This window comes from Mesoplodon densirostris, chromosome 7, assembly GCF_025265405.1.
Source record: "Mesoplodon densirostris isolate mMesDen1 chromosome 7, mMesDen1 primary haplotype, whole genome shotgun sequence".
In the NCBI taxonomy this organism is placed as follows: domain Eukaryota; kingdom Metazoa; phylum Chordata; class Mammalia; order Artiodactyla; family Ziphiidae; genus Mesoplodon; species Mesoplodon densirostris.
This window is the reverse complement of record NC_082667.1, coordinates 123,535,500-123,552,150: the sequence shown is the minus strand read 5'-3', so window position 1 is coordinate 123,552,150 and position 16,651 is coordinate 123,535,500. Positions and strand designations below refer to the sequence as shown.

The window sequence follows — 16,651 nt, the reverse complement described above, 5'->3', positions numbered from 1 at the left end:
GTACAGATGAATTAGAGGAGCCGGTAAGCTAGTGGGACCTGAGAGTAAAGATGGGACTCACACTTATTTGTGTTTCAAAATAGATTGTCGTTTCGACTATGTCAATGTAGTAACATTTCAGAAGATGGCATTAAATAGTTTGGAAATGGGATACTATGTAGCTTGCAGAATTCTGTGGAGCTCTGAGCATCTGGTGGTAACATATCTCTTGTTTACAAGGAATGTGAAATAAATGTAAATATTCTCGATTCAAAAATAAATCTTCTCCATCACCTCCCTCACCATGTTACTTAGATCTTCTGACACCTGTATCCCTCCTTTATGTGCCTGCAGAGAGAAGACATGTAAGTAGGGTGTTATTAGGCTCCTGTGAAATTATAGAAGGCAATTGCCCCCTCTCCCAGCAATCCATTTTTGACCATTATCTGGGAAGTGAGGTACATAAAAATAGACAATGTTTAATAAAATCATGGAAAACATTATTAGAAGACACATCAAATTAACTTAAATTAAAGCCTGCAAGATTCTGAAATTTATGTTGAGTAGGACATGGACTCACTGGGATTGTAATTTGGAGAATCCCCGTAAAACCTGGACTGGGCCCCTCCTTTCCTATTCAAGACAATTTTTCCTCTAAGCGTCCCTGAGTATAATAAGTGTCTGGGTGTGACTGTTTTCTCTCCTACCCGGGTGCCCATGTGTTGAATGCAATGCAGAGCATAATCATTGATATAAGTAGAAAGTAAGGACCCAGATTTTTCTCCTTCATACACCCCTGGAGGTTCAGGGAAGGCCAGAGAAGAGGTGTTTTGTTTTGTTTTATTTTGTTTTCAGAAAAAGAGGCCTCCTTTTGCTGCTAAAAGTACTGAACTGGAAGCCACTGTTGTAAATATCCATGACTTTTTACTGGTATGCTGGTTGAAGCTTATTAACCTGAAATATTTTCTGGGTTAGTGACACCGGAGCCTCTAAAACTTAATGCAATTTCAACATTTTTGTCACAACTGCTTTCCCAAAAGGTTTTGCACAATATTTTCAGCCTAAACTGTCTAAAATATTATAGAACACTTGTTGCTGGGAATACTATTTTCATGTGAAAACACCTGCATCATTATGACATGTTAAACATTTTAAGAGAGTTTGGGATGTGTTTTGTGTTTGAAGACAACAGGAATGTAAATTTCTGGTGGGTGAGTGGTGAGCACAGGAGATGTGACCCCCTCAATAAATGGCATGAATTATTCCACTGGGAGCATCCAATGACACTGAAGTCTGGAGTACTGGGAAGCCACATTTTTTTTGTTTTTTCCTAACGTGCTTTAATTGCTTTTTGCTGAGGCCAGGGATATTTATGGGTTAGGAGATTGCCAGGTTATTTATTAGATGTAGTATCTAGGGATAGACTAATATAAATCACTTAAGCCAGTATTGAGTATACCAGACACTCAGTAATTTAAAAAGCTTTAATAAAAATGCTAAAATATGAGACTTGTCTTTGGCTGTAATGAGCCTCAGTTATCATGTTTTTATCAGCAATGTTCAGTCACAGACCCCTCCCCCTTCCCTGGTGTATGAAAACATGAAAGCAAAGCATCCTTATTTCCAGACTCTCCAGATTTGTTGGAATTGAGAGAGATTTTAAAGATTTTCAGAGATACTCATGAAGAATTATATTGGGGCCCTACTGGCTGACTTCCTCACACTTAGAAATCAAGCATGCTCTTTCACATTAGGAATCTTGTGTTTTGTGGATCTAGTAGTGAATTTTTAAAAAGGGGTATATAAGCTTATATTTGGACTAAAGGAAGCTTCCATGTTGTACCTTCTATGTGATAGGGATCAAAGTACTATGAAGGCTGAGGCCAGCCCCTGCTCTGCAGCGGACGGAGTAAAAACTCATCGAATTTAGAACCAGTGGAATCCCAGAGAACCAAGAGCATGGCTTTTCTCTTCTTTAATGGGAATACCGAATTAGAAGTACATGCCATTGGGCTTCCCTGGTGGTGCAGTGGTTAAGAGTCCGCCTGCCAATGCAGAGGACATGGGTTCGTGCCCCGGTCCGGGAAGATCCCACATACCGTGGAGTGGCTGGGCCCGTGAGCCATGGCTGCTGAACCTGCGTGTCCGGAGCCTGTGCTCCGCAACGGGAGAGGCCACAACAGTGAGAGGCCCGTGTACCGCAAAAAAAAAAAAAAAAAAAAAGAAGTACATGCCATAGCAGTTTTTAAAGTATACTTACTTTTATGAACTCACTTATTCATAACTAGATCCTTTTTTAGGAAAATTTTATCATCTGCACATTACAAAACACTGAAGCGGGGGTCATGGAGAGGAAGGGGCTGCCCTTTCCCTACAGTTACTGAATGGGAGAGAGAAACCCTGCCCGCTTTCTTCCCACGGCAGCATCCAGCCGTGGGCATTGTTATGGGCAAGGACCTGTTTCTTCAAGATTTTCCAAGTCCCCCTTTCCTCCCAAGATGCAGGGTTTCTGTGTCTGATACCAGCAAATTTCTTCTTCAGTTCTGTCTCAGAGCTGGGCACAGACGACTACGTCTGGAGCGCAGGGCTGAGGGGTAGCGGCCTTCTCATGGCAGCACAGAGCAGGTCGAGAAGAGAAGAGGGTTGTCCAGTCGACAGGCAGGGGAGTGCCTAGGGAGAAGCCAGACAGATTCCTGATGGACAGTCTGGGGGTGAGGCTGTGTGGGAAGAGGCGGCAGCTCAGGTGAGGTCCCACCCAGGCTCCGAGGTTGCTGTGCAGGTGGGTGGAGCACTGTAGGGACACACGGCCCACCCTGTTCATTGGGGACTGGGGGGCACAGAGCAGGGCGGGAGCCCATCAGCACTCCTGAGTCACAGGTGCCAGGTGGGGATGGAGCAAGTCAGGGAGGGCTCAGAGGGCTGGGGGAATCCGCCCCTGCTGCCGGGCCTTCCAAAGGTCCAGACCCGGGACACTGGGTATTGGGCGGATTATTGGACAAACTCTGAGGAAGGTCATAGAAGAAGCCCATTTACCCCACCCCTCCCCATTCAAGATAAGACCTCTTGAATGGAAAACTTATGAATTTATAAAAGTGCTAACAAAAGATCCAGATAAAAAAAATTAATTACACGGGACTGAGTGAACTGATGAGGATGGTTATAATTTTTGTGACTTTCTGTTTGAATAAAAAAAAAAATCCCACAAGGACTCAGAGGCAAAAATATACAAATCAATTATCACTGCAAAGTAAAGGAGCTGTTACAGTGGAGGATTCCTGGACTGAATGTCAATATTATAACAATAGTATGAGTGTGTTTCATGTTTGGTAATTACAGTCATTGTTGCTTTTGTTGTGGTCATCATTTACAATGCTTGGTGTCAGTTTATTTATCTCTTGTAAAAATAAAATACAGTGTGTGTGTGGGGGGAATAAATAAATAAATAAATAAATAATTTAAAAAGAGCTCTAATACTGGGGACAGAGAGAAAGATGGACACACAAATGTAAAATCAGAGAGCACCTGCTGACAGGTTGTTGGGCAGAAAAAGCATCAGGAAGGCCAGGGGCTGATGGCAGGGCTGGAGGTGGCGGTCATGAATCCCTAAGTGTGGACACATGTGGCCTAATCTTCAGCCCAGGCGTCCTCCTCTGAGCTGTACCCCCCAGGCCGGACTTCAGTCCAGAAGAACTGAGGCTGAAGACTGGAGCATCGGTGACTCTGCTGAGAGCGCAGGGCCGGGCAAACCCTGGGCAGGACCGTCCCTCCTCCAACTCCCTTCTGCACCGACATCCTCTGACCCAGCAGGACAAAATGAGGGGCCCAGGAATCTGAGGCAGAAAATGAGAAGAGGCCAGTGATTAGGAAGATGCTGGAACATCCGCCGGGCCACCTCATTTGGTCCTGCCACCGCTCAGTGTCGTTGGTATTACCTTCTGCTCCAGATACTCAAAGGAGGGCAGCTTCTGCTCCAAAGCCGACCTGAGTCCCCCGTGACCATCAGGCTGTGTGCAGCTGAAGGCCGTGAGCTGGGGTGCCGGGTGCATGGCTTTGGGAACCAGCAGACGGGCTGTTTCCAGGTGTGGCTTTGCAGTGCTGAGACCTGGGGTTCTGAAGTCAGTGGGAACTGGGTGCATGTGTCAGCTTCTCCTCCATTGCTGTGTGACATTCAGCAGCTTGTTTGACCTCTCTCTGCCTTTACTTCCTGATTGTTAAAATATGAAATAGTAAACCTTCCTGGTAAGGTTTGCACAGGATGAAATAAGGGATGTGTGGGAAATTATTTTTATGGTGCCTCCTGACACCTATGAAGTTTTCAAAAAATGAGAGTTGCTGGGGAAAAAAAAATCTACAAGTAGAATTAAAGGGCCCATGATATTGACATTTATCATGTGACAGGCACTGTGATTAAAGCATTTTATATTCCTTTACCATTTATTCCTCCCAAGGCCCCTGTGAGTGACCAACATCACCACCCTGCTTTGCAGTTTGGGAAATGGGAGTTACAGACATTTAGCGACTTGTTCAAGGTCATGCCATGAATGAGAGGGATTGCACAACAAAAGGCGACTGTGACCAAGTCAAGGAGGAGAGAAGAGAAGGAGGGAGGCCTGAGACCAGGGCCTGGGGGTCCTGAAGTGGGAGAGAGACTTGGGTGAAGAGATGTCATGGGACTCACCCGTCACCTCACAACACATACTTGACAGAACTGGGACTAGGACGTGAGTGTTTCCTTAGCTGCAAAACGAGGAGGTTGAACTAGGTGATCCCTGAGGTCCCTTTTTGACTTGAAAATTGTATGATGTAAATTAAACCCTGAGCTTCTGAGCGTATGTGTGGCAAGCAGAAGCCTCAGGGGGAGGTGGCGAGTTGGAGGGGAAGGAACAAAAGGAGGCCCCAGAGGGAGGCGTCTCCCTGCCCCAGAAAGAGCAGACAGAGGAGGAGGACTCTTAACAGAGTTTCTCTGATCATGGTCAGTTGCTTGAATTGTGCAAATTAAAAATAGGAAATGTGTATCTGTGTCTATAAATAGATTCCATAAGAGAGAATGGAGACGACCATCACAAACAGCCTCTGTGCAGCCTGGGGGGTTGGTGATGTCCTGGTCCCCGGCGTGTATTCCTGTGTAGTTCATAACCATTTGTTCTCCTTCCCTGTGTTCCTCACATCAAAATAAATCCAAGAAGAGAAAAGCAGTCAGAGCCCCGCAGGTCCAATCTTATCCAGGATAACATAAAACCACATCACACCAGGGCACGAAGGGAGTCCATGTTCACATTCAGAGTCTAAAACCGTGTAAACTGGTCCTGCCTCTTAAGCCTTAGGATGTGACCTCAAGCGATTTGACCCAGTCCCAGCTCCCTGGCTGCCCTCCTGGATCCTGAGAGCTTGTGTTTTCTAGAAACCTCTTTGTACTATTAGTTAAATCCAACACACACGTGTTGAGCATCTATTGGACACCAGGCATTGAGAGGCCCTAGGGATGCTGAGATGAACAAATAGCTGTCCTTGATTATGAAGACCCTTCCCAGCCTAGTGGGTAAGAGAGACATAGATGACAACAGAACACTGTGAGAAGTGTTTTAACACTTAACACAAATCCTGTCCATCCCCAAGCGTTGCTTGTTCTAACTCCCAAATGTCTCTCACACCTCTCCCTCTCTGCCCTTCTCTCCTGCTACCACGCTTGTCCAAGGTACCACCACCTCCCTGCTGGACAACATCCGAGCCAGTTCTCCCGTTCCCACTTCTGCCCTATTCCCAGTGTAATCTTTCCTTCCCCCAGCCCCCATCACCATCACCATCATCATCATCATCATCATCACCATCACCATCATCATCATCATCACCATCACCATAATCGTCATCACCATCATCACCATCATCCTCATCATCACCATCACCATCATTATCACCATCATCGTCATCATTACCATCATCATCATCACCATCATGACCATTGTTATCACACTTTTTTTTTTTTTTTTTTTTTTGGTACATGAGCCTCTCACCACTGTGGCCTCTCCTGTTGCGGAGCACAGGCTCTGGACGCGCAGGCTCAGCAGCCATGGCTCACAGGCCCAGCCGCTCCGTGGCATGTGGGATCTTCCCGGACCGGGGCACGAACCTGTGTCCCCTGCATCGGCAGGCGGACTCTCAACCACTGCACCACCAGGGAAGCCCCTACTGTGTTTTTTTTAATAAACAAGCCTTGAGTGTTTAAAAATGTAGTAGGAAGCAGTTCATATTTATATTAGTTTTCTCATGGTCTCTTAACATATTGTTATTCTCTGGGGATAATAATGATAATAGTAATAATAATAATAATGTGAAAACAACAATAATAACTATTTAAATCTCTTTAAAATCATTATCTCTAATCTCACCTCCACATCCCTTTGTGGCAAATATTTTTATGCCCATTTTATGGTAGAGGAAGCTTACACTTAAAGGGCTTAATCACACAGAAAGTAGTTGGAAAAAAAATGGTATTCAGACTTTAGCCTCTATGACTGCAAATTATAAGATTCTCTTTTCTGTTTGTTTTAACTGTGCCATTCAGTCTTAAGTAAAACACTTAAAACGTGACTGTCAAACACTGTGCCTGGACGGAGACAGGGTATAGTTGCAATGGGTGGAATTACTGCCCTTGAAATAAGAGGGCATGGTGCTGAAGTTCTGTACCCTGTTCTTTCTAGAAACAGAAACAGAGGCCCCTAAAAGAAAACAGATAAGGAAGAGCCGGGTAATTTCTTTATATAAACATGTGTGATTTGCCCTACGCATTCACTTAGGTTTGATAGCTCAGATTAAGAGGCAGAAATTAACAATTAGTTATCAAATATTTACTTTTTACTCTGGAATTGTCCCAGCTATCCAAGGCAAATGTCATTTATGAGTGCTGACTTAAAATGGAAGGAATTGAGATTTAGAAAATGAGCAGTTAGGCACAGATTAGCCATTTATCAGATTTTAAATGGCATGTATATTAACAATCGTATATAAACATGAACAATAATGGCTACCATTTAGTAAGTACTTACTTATTTCCAGGCACTGTACTAGCATGCTATACACATTTACACTTAATTCTTATAACAACTTAGAGAGATAAATTCTATCATCTTCATTCTACAAAGGAAGAACCAGGTCTCAGAGGGGCTAAGCCAATGTTGCCCGAGGTTACACAAGTCTACTGGACTCTAGAACCTAAGCTGTGGTGCACGGCCTCTCATATGCTGTTTCAACCTTGTCATATCAGCTTTGTGCAGGGTGGTGCTGGTATGTCCAGAGTTCAGTCCCCAGTTACCTTTGCACAAAGAAACATTTCTCCTTTAGAAAAGCTTTTCTTATCTCAGACTTGCTCTCTCACAAGTATACAATAACGTGTATACACAGTCTTGATAATAGGCACTTATTCATATAATACATTTTTATTAAACACCTATGTGCCAAGCATAGTTCAGTATACTGGGAGTATAGCGGTTTTTAAAGCTTATAATCCAGTGCCAGAGAGACTTTAAACAAATAATCATACAAGTGTATATAAAAGCACAAAAGTGTATAAGAATTCTTGAAGACAATTTAAAGGTTGAGAAGAGACTGTAAGAAGAGGACATGAATTTGATGGGTGGGAGAGGACCGGGGTCATCAACAAGGACTTCTCTGAGGAAATAATATTAAAACTGAACCCAGAAGGAAACAAATATGAAAGAATAAGGTGGAGAGTATTTCAGGGAGAGGAAAGGGCAAATGTCAAATGTGTAACATAGAGAACACTTGCCAGATTGCAAGACACACACTTTAAAAACCTACACATAACTGTGCTACATTTTGGGGGAAGGATGCTACTCATGTCAGGCTTGGTGTTATATAATAGGAATACACGGATAAATATAACAGGACTTCCCTGGTGGCACAGTAGTTAAGAATCAACCTGCCAATGCAGGGGACATGGGTTTGAGCCCTGGTCCGGGAAGATCCCACATGCTGCGGAGCAACTAAAGCCGTTCACCACAATTACTGAGCCTGAGCTCTAGAGCCTGTGAGCAACAACTACTGAGCCTGCATGCCACAACTACTGAAGCCTGCGGGCCTAGAGCCCGTGCTCCGCAACAAGAGAAGCCACTGCAAGGAGAAGCCCGAGCACCGCAACGAAGAGTAGCCCCCGCTCACCGCAACTAGAGAAAGCCCGCATGCAGCAGCGAAGACCCAATGCAGCCAAAAATAAATAAATAAAAACTTTTTTTTTAAAAGGGTAAATATAGTAGATCCCGTCCATGAAATAGCTCAACTGCAAAGATAAATGGTATGATGAAGACATAAAAAAGAATGCCTTGGGAGTGGAAGAAAGAGCAGTGAAGGTGTCATAAACGAGGTCTTATCCGAGTTGAGCATTGAAGGGTGAGCAGCTCATAGAACACACTAGTGGGAGTGTTTCTGGAGCGGAAGGAATACGGTGTGTAAAGGCATGGGCAAGAGAGAATGATGTAGCCCCAGAGAGAGATGTGGGACTCCTTGTCAGAGGAGGGGCTGGCGCTGAGGCTATGGCCAGGCTGGGAATGGTTTTGTAGATCCTGTGCAGAAGTTTGGGCTTCACAGTCTCAGCCAGTGGCAAAGGTTGGGGGCGTTAGGCAGAAGCAAAATATTTAAGATGTAACTGTGGGGGGCATATGGGGTCTGAGTTATGAAATGGTGGTGGGTAGAGAAATGAGGAGACTTGTAATATTCCAAGGAAGAGATGATGAGCTTCTCAGCTAAGCCAATGGTAGCGAGATTGGAGAGGAAGGGCCATGGGTAAGACACATTGGTATGTTTAAGAGCACTCGGCCATGCTAAGGGTAAAGAGAACGTGTAAAGACCTCATTGTAACCCCGAGCCCAAAGATACATTCCTTCCTCAAGACATTGATTGCAATCTGATAAAATTGTGTTTGTCTGTCTCTCTGTACATGTATGGAGAGACAGTATTTTATCTATGTCTATATCTGTATCTGTATAGGTATAGGTGTGTATCTATATGTCTATATCTGTCTATCTGTCTATCTATCTATCAACCAATCTACCTGTCCATCTATCCATCTAAAATGACCATACTCTGGGACTTCCCTGGTAGTCCAGTGGTAAAGAATCCACTTGGCAATGCAGGGGATGTGGTTTTGATCCCTGGTCGGGGAACTAAGATCCCACATGCTGCGGGGCAACTAAGCCCATGTGCCACAACTACTGAGCCCACACTCTGGAGCCAGCACACCACAACTAGAAAGAAGCCCACACACCACAAATAGAAAGAAGCCTGTGTGCCACAATGAAGAGCCTGTTTGCCACAACGAAAGAGCCCACATGCCACAACGAAAATCCTGCATGTCGCAGCTAAGACCCGACACAGCCATAAATAAATAAATAAATAAATAAAATAAAATATACTTTAAAAAAAAGTAAAATGACCACAATCTGAAGTCCTTGTAGTTGTGTAGTGATCAATCTGCCCAGCCATGTTAGGACACATTGTAACCCACCAGCCCACCACTGTCAATGAGAAGGTAACTAGATGCATGCATGACCTGCAGGGGAGGGTCCCCAGTGTCTGCAGATGTGACTGGGAACACACTGTGCTACTTGTAATCCTTTAATTAGACTCTTGTGGGTCCTGCCATTTTCTTTGAGTAGTTTCAGCATTTCTGGTAAGATTGTTATACATGTTTCATGTTTATCTGTGTATTCATAAACACTAGTGATAGATAGATAGGTGATATATAGGTAGGTAGATAGATAATAGATAGGTAGATAGATGATAGATAGACAGACTCATTTGCCACAGATATGTGTCTGAAAATTGAACAAAGCTCTCTTGTCAAAATACGTAGAAGCATTTAAATTTATTTCCAAGTACTCCTTTGCTCAAAGGTTATCATAGAAACAAGGGGAGGATCATGATGCTATTGCCAAATTCAAATCAGATTTAAATGAATTAGAAGTGTTGAGTACCTCCCTTGGCAAGCTCAGTGCGGGAGAAACCAGGGTGACTGGGCCACCCCACACTCAGCGGCAGGTGCTGCGCTGGGGAAGCCGCTGACCAGTGGCATTGCCGTGAGGGAAGATGCAGTGGGAGGACCTTCGAAGCAGAGGAAACAGAAAATGCAAATACAAATATCGTGTTTAGGGCATTGATGGGAGGTTAAGCAAAGAGGCGATATAATATAATGGGAAGAATTCTGCCCTTTACTGACCACGTGACTTTCGGCAGTTTACTTAACCCTCCCCATGCCTCAGTTTCTTCATTTTTAATAGTGAGAAAATTTGTTCTATTTCTCTCATAATTTCTGAAGAATCCATGAGATAATGCATGTGTAAGCAAGTTGAAAGTCATCAAGTTGTATGTTAATAAGTAATACATATTATTACATATTACATACTAATAATGATGTCATAATTGAGAACAGAAAGAACTTTCCTTTCTCCCACGGCACTATCTGTGTTTCCTGTCTTACTGGCGACCCTCACCTTTGACACTGTCCTTACCTTTCCTCCTTTGGGAAAGTGACAGAGGACAGTGTGGGCCTGCAGAAGATGGAGGGGTTCACTGCCTGAGGCTTGCTGAAACGTTTGCATCAACCTTCACCATCCCCCTCCAGGAAACTCCCTCCTAATGGGGGAAAAGCACCTGGGGAATGAGGATGTCCCTCAAATATCCATAGAATTTTACAAATATCTCCTAATCCAAGACCTTTTAAATTATCCGATGAAACATAACATACATGGAACTGATAGCCCTGAATCGAGAGCCATATTGAGCAATCTGTCCCTGGGCATCAAAGCTGCAATGTCCTAAATTATCCTCCACTGACCAGCTATGCCTCCAACCCTCCCACCGCAGCTGTGTCCACCTTACAAACGGAGAGACTCTTGGGTCTAGAGAAAGAGAGCTTCAGATGGCCTAACACATCTGGCTAAAGCAGACGTTATTCTGAGAATATTCTGGAAGGTTCACTGAAGTTGTTGCTTTATAAAAAAGTGAGAAAAAGTATTGACATTTCTAAGCCCAGAACAATTTTTTAACAAGCTGGAAAATACTGAAAATCGAGTAGTACAGTTTTCTCAAGAGAATGCAGTGTAGTTAGAAAGTACACTATTTTTTCCCACTGTGTATTTTGGTAAAATATGTGCAAAGAAATTCCAGGCCAATTCCTAATGCAGAAATAATCCAAAATGTGGCAGATTTATAAGCCAGGTAATTTTTATTTATTTGCTAATGTGGATTCCCTTAAGATCGCAAATGTTCTCCACGTTACTTATGGCTTCTCCTTGAAAAGACTTACCTCTAAGATCTCAGCAGCATAAAACTCAAGGCTGCAGAGTTGTCTGGATGAAGCATCAGTCATAATTCTCCTCTGCCACTGACTCAGGGTAGTTTGGAATCCACTAACACTCTACCTGTTTGGTAATTAACAATTCATAATTAAACTGGCAGTTGGAATAAATCAACATAACTATAAGCTTGGAGCCTCCTCTCTCTGTTGTCCATCCTTCCTTTTATTTTGAGAATCTGAAAGGAAATTGAGAAGAAAGCTTTAGGTATCAGAAATCCTCCATTAAAGGCTTTGCCCTCCTTAGTTTTGGGATGTGTTTAATCTGTTCTTTGGTTCTTTCTTTCAAAGAGGAATTAAGCAGGTACCCTTGTCAGCCTTGTGCCAGACACTGAGGAAAGAGAGGTGGGTGTCATTCCATCCTTATCCTCCAGCACCTCACTCTCTAGGTAAAGAGACAGGCATAAAATAATCAGCTGTAAGTACAACACGTTCACTCCCCTCCCCAGGTGGAGAGGTGGGAGATTCTCTTTACAGGATTTGGGGAGATGTTAGGGAAAACTGCAAAGGGGAGGTGACCTTTGATGTCCCTTGAAAGATGAGTCATGTCTTTTCAGGTAGGAAGTGAAGAGAAGAGAAGAAAAGCAAAGTTTTGGAAGGATCTGTGCCTTTGCCGTGTTCCCGGGGGAGCCGGGTCCAGAGTGTGCAGTGAGTGGCCTTAGTGAGGACACTGCCGGGAAGAGGCTTGTCGCTGGGTTGGGATTAGACTGCAGAGGGCTCAAGTCAGGGAATATAGGCTTGTGCTAAGCCTGGGGGGCACGGTGAGCTAAGGGAGCATGTAGCGGGGCTAACAGTTTGATGAGATTATTGCCTGAAAAATCACTCTGGTCACATGGAGAGGGCAGGTTGGAGGATCCAAAACTGTAAAGAGACCAGGTGGGATGGTCCAGGTGGGAGGTTGTTGCAGTTGACCATGTGGAAATTGGTGAGAAACCCAACCAGGTTGAGGGCGATGAGAAGTAAGATTAGAGAAGGAATCTAGGTATTTTCTGGTGCCCAGCTTCAAGTTGAATTAAACATCAGGCCTGGAGGTAGGACAAGGTAGACAGCAAGACCAGGGGTCATGTCAGCCTTTGTGATGCTGACAGGTAAATGGACGTGGACCTGGCCCATGAGAGGACAACAGTCTGTTCTGAAAGATGGCATCATTGCTGTTGTCATCCTTATCACCACTGTCATCTTAGCAGCTACCAGTGATTGCTCCCTTTATACCAGGTGCCCTGGTCAGCCATTGTTTAACTGAAACCTCATAACATGAGTTTAGCTACTGCTATCATCTGTTTCACAGGTGAGGAAATCAGAGCTTGAAGAGATGAAGACAATTTACCTTGCCCAGATCACTCAGCAGGTGCGGAGCTGAGCTCCAGAGCTCTGTCCCTAACTACTCGGACATGATACCATTAAAAATAAATTTTATAATATGAACTTAGCGTAACAGTAGTAGCCAGGGCTGCTATTGCTGGTGGGGTCTAGGGGAGAAAGCAATTAATGCTGAGTGGGAGAGTCAGTGAAAATTTAACCGAGTTTTAAAGGATACATTTTAAGGAAGGAGCAAGAATTTCCAGGAAAAGAAATGTGAAAGAAAATAATTCCAGGACGGCACAACCTGTGTGAGGTCAAAGAATTCAATAGTCTGGAGTGCTCAGGAAATGGTAACTAATCCAGTGCAGCTGAGGCTTTGTGAATGAGTCATTGGAAACAAAGGCTGAGCTGGGGATTACTTGTGTGGTTCCTGCATAAGCCAGGGGTTCCACTAATAGGAAGGAACACATAGGATAGGGTCCGATAGGAACTCTTAGAAAACTTTGTATTTTCCCTTTGGTTCTGCTTTTCCATCAACCATCAGTAATGCCTGTCTCTTCAGTTACTGTTTCCCCAGAACTCCCCACACACACCTGCATCCTGGTACATCCAGACATTATGTAGAGTTGCTTCCATGAGTGCCCTGTACATGTTGTGTTAATGGTCACATCCTTGGTGAATCAAGCATAAAAATCTAAAATTTATTATTGAGAATAATATTTATTTTAAAAAACATGCTGTATGAATATTTATAGGCTAACACCTCCTTTTGTGCCAAGAATCATTCTCATATATTTCTTTTCCCCTCTGTCTCCTTACAGTTCCTCCCCAGATCATGAATATCTCCTCAGACGTCACCGTGAATGAGGGGAGTAGTGTGACCCTGCTGTGTCTTGCTATTGGCAGACCTGAGCCAACGGTGACGTGGAGACACCTGTCAGTCAAGGGTAAGGCATTTACTTGGAGGAAGTTTTCAGAGTTGGTATATTGAAGACTTGCTTCTAATGCACAACAGAAGTTCAAGACTCAGAAAGCAATGCTGTATTTGTAACATAGTGATAGAAGAACAAATAGATTACATGCATCAGTCACTGGGTATTCCGTTCCAAAGAAGGGTTTGTAGAGAGCATTTACTGAATTATTTTCTCAGTCTTTTTTATGACCTTAGAAGCCTTTTGTTTTCCCAGCTATGAAGTACAGAGATGCCATAAGAATAACTTCCAACAAAGATACTAATGTCTCAAGGTGGGGATGCATGGGTCAGTTTGTTGTCTGTCCTTTCTTGAAGTAGCGGGCTAGAAAGCTAGACTGTGCACTGAAAATGTTGGTGTTATTTTGTGCATCCAGGAGAAAAAGGATCTCCTTCTCAGTGCTTTCAGGACACTTACCCAGAGTGGAAGAATGATGCTGGAAATGGTCAAGTGCTCCTGGGCGTGCCTGTGCTGGGCGCTTAGTCATTGGTATTAAAACATTAGTTATGATCATCTCCAACTTAATAGGAAGGGAACCAAAAGGACAGTGGACCTTAGCCCTTTGGAAATAAAACTTACTCTAAGTTGAACTTGAGAGATGGGCAAAGAGCCACTTGATGTATTTACCCTGTTAACAGAAACTGATTAATTCTATAAATTATACAAGAAACAAGTGCTTTCTCAGGCATTAGAAAATATAAACATGAAACCCAGTGAAAAGGAAAATGTGTGGAGTATGCTTGTGTGTGATATATAAAATAATATAAATCTAGAGGAAAACTAGGAATAAATCTTAGTAATGTTGAGCTAGACAAGGACTTGCTAGTTCACTAAAAGCTCTAAGCATAAGAGAAAAATGATAAATTTGCTTTTGTATTATTTTCCTGTGATTGCCATAACAAAGTACCACAAACCACATGGCTTAAACAACAGAAATGTATTTTCTTATTGTTCTGGATGCTAGGTTCCCATGATCAAGGTGTAGGCAGGATTTGTTCCTTTTGAGACCAGTGAGGGAAACTCTGTTCCAGGCCTCTCCCCTAGCTTCTGGTGGTTTTCTGGCCATCTCCGGTGTTTCCTGGCTTATAGGTGCATCACTCCAATCCCTGCCTTCATTGTCACATGGCCTTCTTCCTGTGTGCATCTCTCTGTGTCAAATTTTCCCTTGTTATAAAGGTAGCAAACACACTGGATTGGAGCCCACATTTATGACCTCATATTATCTTAATTACCTCTATAAAGACCCTATGTCCAAATAAGGTCACATTCTGAAGTACTGGGGTTAGAACTTCAAGGTATCTTTTGGGGGCGTGGGGGTGGAGGATGAAATTCAACTCATAACTGGCTTCATCAATATTGAAAATACCATTAATAGTAAATGAAAAGACAAGCCACAGATTGGGAGCAAACATTTGCCATCCATATGTCTGACAAAGAATTTACATCTGTGCTATATGAAGAATTCTTACAACATAATTCTAACCACCTACCTTGAAATGAACAAAACACTGAAAAAGACAATTCACAAAAAATATATATATGAATGGAATAAGAACATGAAAATATGCTCAACATATCTATCATAGAAATGAAAATTAAACTGTAATCAGATTCCACTACACAACTACTAGAATGACAAAAATTTTAAAGACTGACAATATCAAGTATTGATGAGGATGTGGAGCAACTGAAACTCTTATACATTAACTGTGGGACCATAAAATGGTATTGTTACTGAACTTAGTTTCAGTAGCTCGCCACTCAAAAGCTAATAATTTGAGAGGCAAGTGTCAGTAGAAAGGAAAGTTGCTTTAATCATGAAAGCCAGCAATCTAGGGAGATGGTGGACTCATGTTCAAAGACCAACTCTGAAGATTCTGTTCAACCAGAACAGTTTTTGAAGGGAAAAAGGGGAGGGGGGAAGAATCTCAGTGAATCATTTAGGCAGGAGGTTGGGTTCTGCATCATTCTCCATTGCATGCAGACTGGCTGACTCTCTCTTCATATGTCATCTGCCTTCAGGGTTGCTTGGGGGGTGCTATTGGGGTAAAGAGCTAATCTTACTTCTTTTTATCTAGGAAAAGAACCAACAGGTTAGACTAGGCATGGTGTGCCTTCAGGAGAGCATAGGTCAGGAGTTCGTTTAAATTGCCTAGTGATCTCATTCCTATAATTAGGGTCTTTTAAGGTTAGAGGGGAACAGAAATGGACAAACAGGAAGGTGGCAAAAGTGTTGCTTTCAGTATAAGTACTATGGAAAACAGTTTAACACTTTGTTAATAAAGTTAAACATACACTTAGCATATGACCCAGCAATTCCACTTCTAGGAATTTACTGAAGTTAAATGAAAACATATGTCCACAGATATACATTGTACACAAATATTCATAGAAGCTTCATTTATGATAGCCTTAAACTATAAATAAACCAAAACTCTCACCAGGTAAATAGTTAAGTTGTGGTAAATTTAAGCAACAGATGGTTTCTCAGAAATTAAAAAAAACAAACCATTGATACATGTAACAAAATGGATGAATCTTAAAAGCATTCTGCTAAATAAAAGAAGCAAAAAAAAAAAAACAGATACTGTATTATTTCATTTATATGAAATTCTACAACAGGCAAAAACTAATCTAGAGTGACTAAAATCAAGTCAGTGGTTACATAGGGTTGGGGTTTTGAGATAATTGACTACAAAGGGTACAAGGGACTTTTTGGGGTGATGGAAATCTTGAGCACCGTGGTAGTTATATTGGTGCCTAAATTAGTGAAAACTAATCAATGCTACACTAAAAATGGGTGCATTTTGTTGTCTTTGAATTAAATCTCTATAAAATTTGAAAACTATACCTACAGAGATATAGGAAATAATGACCTGAAAATGTGCCCCTAATTTGGAACATTAATTATGTGAGAAGCATTCACCAAATGAAAGACTGGATTTGCTACTAGGAGCATTATTCAAACTTCCACTATCTCATGTTCCCTATGTACATTGAGAATACATATTTCAGCCCCTGCCTTGTTACAGGG

General features: G+C 42.7%; 1 protein-coding gene across 5 annotated transcripts in view; it reads left to right on the top strand.

The window, feature by feature from the left end:
* OPCML (opioid binding protein/cell adhesion molecule like) overlaps positions 1–16,651 on the top strand; it is a 502,807-nt gene that overhangs the window by 386,698 nt on the left and 99,458 nt on the right. For 4 of the 5 annotated variants that reach the window (XM_060103444.1, XM_060103442.1, XM_060103441.1 and 1 more), the window contains one exon: positions 13,468–13,593. In XM_060103444.1, the coding sequence (XP_059959427.1) occupies positions 13,468–13,593 (126 nt within the window). Of the gene's footprint in view, positions 1–13,467; positions 13,599–16,651 lie in introns of all 5 variants that reach the window. The other variant, XM_060103443.1, reaches the window with a different exon arrangement.